Here is a 7,546-nt window from a genome sequence, read left to right as displayed (position 1 = left end):
GGCAGCCGGGCTAAGTGGCTGGGTATGGTGATCGGTGGCTTCAGACACCACAGCCACGTCACCGCCTTTACAGTTATCCTTTCCTAAAACACACAATTACCTTCTCATTACCAAATATCTCCGATTTAATTTCTAGAGACAACTTGAATGTTGCCATTCATTTATGAAGATCTGTTAATAACCTGTTTTTAGAAACAGCTCATCTTTAAGTCACTTCCTGGTACTAAAATCACGTGAATCTGACCCACCCACAATTTTTCCTCCAGAACATCTTGAGATCAAGTATACAAATGTGCCAAACGCCTAGCAGAAATGTCTAGATTTTTAAAAAATTTTTATTTTGGTTCAAAACCACGAAGAAGGGTAAAAATTTTAAGATAATGTCGTAAGACTGAACCTCACCAGAAAAATGTGCAGCACTTCCTTTGCCTGATGCTAAACTGTGGACACTCATTCCGTGGCTGGGGCTCATACTTGGACTACTAAAAGGTCGAGGACTCACAGGGTAACTGTCTTGAGATTTTGGACTTCGGCCTCCCAAACATCGTACTTCACTATCTGTACCATTCACCATTTCTATAAACTGACGCACTCTAGAAAGAGAAAACAAAAACTTACATGATCTTCAAATTACTGTTTATTTAATAGCAACAGATTTCTGAAAGGAAATATTTTAAGAACTTGTATTTATCAGTAAATGTGGCCTTTAGATAGTATGCTAAAAATACTAAACATGGTTCCATATACTGTACTGCTTAGAATCAATTTAAAATTTTCCAGAAAAATGAGTATAATGCAAAAGACATTGTATCGCCTTTAATCAAGATTTACTAAGAAAGTGAAAATCTATCTGTAGCTATAATAAACAAACCAAAATGGACCTCATTTTTTTTAGCTAAAATAATCAAAACAATATTTGCACTTGGAAGCAAACCAAACAGGACATAAGAACATCATGTACTTTTTTTTAAACATCTTTATTGGAGTATAATGCTTTATAAACATGTACTTTTATATACATACCTACCTACATACAAAATAAGAGCCTAAGTCCCCAAGTTTCCTCATCCCTCTTAATCAAAACAGGCCACATTTAAACTCTGATTCTAAAGCAAGACAATTTTGACACTGGGCTTAGAATTTCTGGTGCTTAAAGAGTTTAAATCTTAAACCTAATGACACCTGAATTTTAAAATAACGAAGATTCATACAACCAATTAAAAAATGCCAAGTTAGGATGGCTATTATTTATGAAAAAACAAAAACAAAAGAAACAGAAAACAAGTGTTGGTGAGGATGTGGAGAAACTGGAACTCTTGTGCACTGTTGGTGGGAATGTAAAACAGTGCAGGGCTACGGAACTGTGAGGACTAATTTTCAAAAAATTAAACACAAAATTATCATATGGTCAACAATTCCCCTTTTTAGTGTGTACGCAGAAGAACTGAAAGCAGGGACTCTAACATATATTTGTACACCTGTTACGCTAAGTGAGACAAAGCAGTTACCAAGGACAAATATTTTATGATTCTATTTACATGAGGTATTTAGAGCAGTCAAATTCAAATTTATAGAGACAGAAAGTAGAATGGCGGTTGCCAGGAGCTGGGGGAAGAGAGAGAAATGGAGAGTCAGTGTTTAATGCGTACCAAGTTTCAGTCTCGGATAATGAAAAAAGTTCTAGAAAGGGATGGTTGAAAAACAATGTGAATGTACCAGAAACAATGTAAATACCAGAAAACTGTACATGCAAAAATTGCAAATTTTATGTATATTTTTACCACAGTTTTTTAAAATGCCCCAAACTTACTATAAGGCACTTTACAGGAGGAAAAATAGACACCCATCTTCTAAGTCAGACTTTCACATTCTAAGACACAGGGACAGAATGACAAGAGTGCAAACACAAAGCAACAGCTGCCTTCTGCCCACAGTCCTCGACACAGAAGCACATTCTATAACCTGTCACTTAAAGGGGCTAAATTACAAAATTATATCCAAATATCTGAAAGCATGAAAATAATTTTGATTATATAATACATACATGTATAATTAATATAACATTTTATTAAACTCACTTTAATGTGAAAAGGAGATTGGGATTTCTTTCAAGTAAACTTGGGTATAACTGTTGTGTTGTTTCAATGGCTTCTCCCATTCTTCCTGCTAACACCAATTTCTGAATTCCTATTTAGAAAAAGAAAGCAAAAGATAATTTTTTTTAAAAAGAACAGAAACAGAAACTTAGTGGATCCTCAAAAAAAATTTAGTAAAAAATCTTTAAATAAATTATCATGATTACTTTCCACTTCTTTTTCTAACTCAGTTTCTACTTCAACGAAAATTTTCAGACAAATTAAAAAATCAGAAAAACAAGTACTTCAATAAACTACTAAAAAAACCCCACAAACTCACATACAAGTAGCATAGGAAAAATACCTGTTAAGCAACACTGATGTACTAAACACTAAAATGAAAAAGATGGGTACGTTATGGCATACACTGTGGTGATGATTTCATGGATATATACTTATCTCCAAATTCAGCCAGGTGTATATGCTAAGTATGTACAGTTTTTAACATGTCAACCATACCTCAATAAAAGTGGGTTTTTTTAAAAAAAAAAAAGACCATAGGAAACATTAAAGAAATAATATTCCAAGTGTCTTATCAAATACTATAACCTTTTGCACCCAGTACTAAACGAATGCTAGCCTTTGAGTAAGACCTGAATCCAATAGCTACTCAGTGAGCAGTCCCTGTGGGTTAGATGATGGGGATACGAAGAGTAAGCAGTCACCTCCTGCTTGCCAGAGCTTACAACGCCGTGAGAAAGACAGGCAAGCATACGATTAGCTACAACGTAGTGTCATCAGTGCTATCACAGCAGTCTGACCTACAAAAAATTTGTTTTCATCCATCATGATCTCACCCGTAATGTCTTGTTTTTATCCCTATACTTTCATCAAGCCATGCCCTCCCTGATGGCCTAACCGCACCAATCTTTGGATGGCTACTGTGGACCAGCTGTTATGCTGACCTGCCCTGGTTGGAACAGACTCCACAGCTCTGGCCACAAGCACCAGGACCTAAGCCATAAATACTTAAGATCAATACTATCTTAAATTTAGACAGCAATTTAAATGCAAAGATACCTAAATTTATTTTACATGTTATCTCCACTAACATCTAATCGTGGACTACTTTACCAATTTAAAACAACACTGTTTAGTAAATGTTTACTTCCTGAAAGCTCAAGAAAACATATTTTAAGAAAAAATGGCAAACATTTTTACAAAAATTTCTCCGAAATTGTATCTTTCTACATCCAGGATGCTAATACGTGAATTTTTTAATGTAATCTTCAAAAATGTCAATAAAAATAAATTTCAGAGGCATAATTTCAAGTTAATATATTTGAAAAAATTTTAATTTAAAAAATAAAATTTCTAAAAATCAATGTAACCAAACCTATAATCTGAAAACAAGTGTTAGCCATGCACCACAGGGTCCTTACTTTGTCTATTCTTAATGGAAGCTAATTCTTCTAGAACGGTCTGGTCTGTAGATCTGGCAAAGGCCTCTGCTGTGGCACAGTACCCATGGTGGACTAAATAAGATGAAACCATTCTTAAAATAAAAAGAAGAAACACACATCTTTTAGTCAAGAGAATACATGCTTCATACTACAATTTATATAAACAAGGTCTACTCTGATATTACAAGACCAACCTATGCCGTTGGAACAATTAAGGCTTTAAGTACCTCAACTTTAAAATAAGTTAAAAAAGATCATTTTGTCTTATTCATGTAATATTTCCAAAAAGATAACTGCAAATGCTGAGGTGACACTACTCTCCCTAGAAATAAGTATTGCCAGAGAATCAAGGACATTAAATGACTTTGATTCTTGGTACTCCATTATCCCCAGGTCCTTTCCTATTATTTCCCATCCTTATTCAATCGTACTAACCATAATTTCTATTTTACCTTCATCATATGACTTATCCTAGTAAAGTGTTGCCATTTTGTAAAATAAAACAATTTAAAAACAACAGATTAACTCTTTGTGTTCTGTAGTTGAACCATTTTCTTTATCCATCAGTTACATAAGATGGGATCACAAGGTGTGAACACAAAAAATACTAAGGTGAACCCAGAGAGAGAATCTTCCAGAACAAAGTCTGAGGGTGATAATATTAATCAATGAGGAGTCAGCCTTCTAATCTAAATCAGTTAGTATGGTCGTGCACAGGACATTAATTCCTCAAATATGATTTACATGTAAGGGACACTGCCAAAGAGAAAGTTTCTTTTTTTAAAAAGCTACCAAGTGGTGTTGGCATTTACATCTAACCACAAAACGTTAGAAAAACTGTTGACTACACGATATTAACTCGAATACCCAATATCTCTCTAAACACCCAACTTTTAAACCTGCCTCCATCCAGCACAACTAAGGGGTCCATGAGAAAACGGTGCGAAGCAGTGGTTCAGGAAAAGGGGACTGAGGTGGCAGAGGGGAGGATCTCTAAGAACCAGATTTTTTTCATTTTATTTCATCTAATTATTCAAATTAATTTAAGAGGGTAGGGGAGAACCTCTTAAAATGGACTTCCCAGGAGGTCATGGTGAGTATCAATGTTCTGAAGCATGGGGTAGGGGAGGGTGCCCTCACTGAAGCCTGGCTATAGGATTGAGATAAACAAGGCTTCCTCTACAACTATCCTGCCATGTTGCTCAGTGGTAACCATTTTCAAAGCGTTAAGAGATGTGACCCCCAGAGAGCAGTCTATCCTAGCTCTAACTCTAACTCATGGCAACTATGGGATTCTGAGTCAGTTTCACTATTCTTTCAACTGTGCAAGACAAAATACTAGTGTTGAGGCTCTGGTAACAGCTCTAAGGAAAAAGCTTGTTTTCAGAATCATCATCATGTCCAAAATTATCTCCTCAAAAAAATATGCAAAGTTTTATTAGTTCAAAGCAATTATACAGACATTTAAGATGAACTGTGTCAAGCTGATGGTATCTTTAATTTTCTCAGGTTATATTACAGTAGGGAGAATGACAATTTAAACTTACTGGTATTTATTTTAAAGTCTACACTATTTCAAGTTCTAAGAGCTACTATTCAGTACTACTGGCATTCATGTGTCATGATTGGAATTCTACCTTTTCATAAAAAGCTGCCTAAAAAAACAAGTTGAAAATTTTGGGTAAAAAATGAGGAGATAAGCAGTACTTTTATTGCCCCCCACTGTTTGCTCTGCTGCTGCCCATCCTCTACCACTGTTACTACTGACTCCTAAGTATTTAACCCCCATTGAGGCATCTTAACTCCATACTCACTGTCCCTTGGTCTTTATTCCCTTTAGCTCCTCTTAAATGTCTAATTACAGAATACACAATAAGTAAATGGAGTTTTAAAAATTCCTTAAGCTGGAGGCTTTTAGTCAGGGGAAAAAAAAGGGATCCTAGTAAACAAAAATAGCTGATATTCTTCTTACATAGCAACCCATTCACTGGAAAAATTTAGCCAAATCCTGAAACGTGAAACGTACACATCAAGTCTGTATTCCAGTATGTAAATTACACCATTATTCTGATGCTTATTCTTACTGAGCAATAATTTTTTCTTCATAAATATTTGCATTACTGCTGAACAACATAGCCAAGTTCACGTCCAAATACCACAATGCTGAATTACACAATCTAAATTATCTTTCTGAATTTATCTTTTGCATTGGCACTATTAATAGTTGAATCATGCAACCTATGGAAACCGTTAAATCCTGTTACTAAGGATAGCAAATGAATTAACCTAAGCGATCTAGTGTCACTTTATTTCTTCCAGCAAATTAATAAATCAGACTAAAATACAAATTTGGTATGTGTGTCACCAAATCAAACATTATTAATACATTAAAATCATTAGGATATATATTAAAAGATTAAAAAGCCTCAATAAATAGTCTTTCACACCAAAAGGATGAGATGTTTTATAAAACATGTACTTCTGAATATGTCAATTCACATTTCTTCACTCACTTTTGTATCATGGTCTGCCACTCTCCTTCTCGATCTCCAACAGGAAACCGGTCTATCTGTGCCTGTATTTTGGTTCTCCACTCTCGCATGTAATCTTCTATATCAAACACGAAAGGATGTTGCCCAAAGTTAGCATCGACGACTTCTCCTGGTGTCTGGAGCCCCACAGTAGGATATAAATTGGGCTGTAAGACAAACACATTTTACTAAACGTCTATCCCTTTTATGTTAAAAACATATTCCTTCTTTCAAATGCTACAGAACTACAAATTTACTCCATGAATATTTTAAAATCTCAATCAAAAACTAGTAGAGGAAGACTAAAGCAAATCATCTAAAATACATTATATGCTGGATGAAAACTATCACTTCCTGTAATCTAATCATCAAAAAAAATACGCAGCAACCTAAGCTACTTATTTATTCAGAGACCATGTGGCATTATACTTCTAATAAATGAAGACACCATTCTTGCTCTTAAGAATATGTCATATAATAGTTGTAGAGATTCGAGTATAACGCAGGTTTATCCTTCTATGTATGATATAAGCGATGCATTTCTAGAAACTGCACGTGAAACTAGTTACTATGAAAGTACATCCTAACGAGGCACGTACTATTCTACAATTTCACTTATCTGTACATCTGGGATGCCTTTATTAAGGGATCGTGATAAGAACTTAATTATAAGCAAAACAGTGCCATTAAGAATAGAGATTCTTTACATAAAAATAAAACGTGCACATTTCAAGAAAGGGAAAGGAAGGATTTAAATATTCAGATTCATGAAGAAATGCATTTACTCCAAGATATACTCCAAAATTTCGAGGTAAAACAATCAAGTTTAATAGCTTCAAAAATTTTGTACAAAAAATACAGGAGTCCTTCTTTTGGTTCTATCCCTAGTTGTTACATCTAAACGGAGAATAAGTTACTGAATGTCTACTAAACGGCCAGGTTTGATCATAATAATTATCCTGTTAAATCATTATTATTATTATTTGCATTACAAAGATACAGAAACTGAGGATTAGGGGTAAATTAACTTGCTCACAGTTGTTCTACACTATGGCAGAGGTGGGATTAGAACACAGGTTTATTTAACACCAAATTTAAGTTCAATTTTTCTTTCTGTAACTCCAAATCCTACTTCATCTTCAGTCTCTGTATTTATGCCTTATCTCTTTGCTTTAATGGTTATCACAAGTATTTTCAGTACAAAATTAGGTAAAGACTGAGTATAATTCGTGTGTACATATAAGGTGCTTAGATAGATTTCACTGCAAAAAGCTAAGAGGGTGTTTTTAAAATCAGCTGACCAACCAAGCAACCAAAACCAGAAACAGAAGGAGTACTGTGTCAAAATATTGAGAAATATACTCACACTGGATTAGGGAAATAAATGGTAACACAACGCACACAAAGGTACTGAACAAATGTACTGATTCTTAACAATCAACAAAACTTGCAAGTTAATAGAATTTTAAGCCGAAGA

General features: G+C 34.5%; 1 protein-coding gene across 1 annotated transcript in view; it reads right to left on the bottom strand.

Annotated features, from left to right (window-relative positions):
* RANBP9 (RAN binding protein 9) overlaps positions 1-6,240 on the bottom strand; it is a 23,383-nt gene extending 17,143 nt beyond the window's left edge. The window contains exons 1-4 of the mRNA XM_007446406.1: positions 6,052-6,240; positions 3,518-3,630; positions 2,079-2,187; positions 403-593 (exon numbers count right to left, since the gene is read on the bottom strand). Of these exons, the coding sequence (XP_007446468.1) occupies positions 403-593; positions 2,079-2,187; positions 3,518-3,630; positions 6,052-6,140 (502 nt within the window). The 5' untranslated portion in view covers positions 6,141-6,240. The remainder of the gene's footprint in view (positions 1-402; positions 594-2,078; positions 2,188-3,517; positions 3,631-6,051) is intronic.
* Between the last annotated feature and the right edge of the window lie 1,306 nt (positions 6,241-7,546).

Source organism: Lipotes vexillifer, unplaced genomic scaffold (genome assembly GCF_000442215.2).
Source record: "Lipotes vexillifer unplaced genomic scaffold, Lipotes_vexillifer_v1.1 scaffold1154, whole genome shotgun sequence".
Taxonomy (NCBI): domain Eukaryota; kingdom Metazoa; phylum Chordata; class Mammalia; order Artiodactyla; family Lipotidae; genus Lipotes; species Lipotes vexillifer.
Note: the sequence above shows the minus strand (reverse complement) of the source record. Positions and strands in the feature narration are given on the sequence as shown.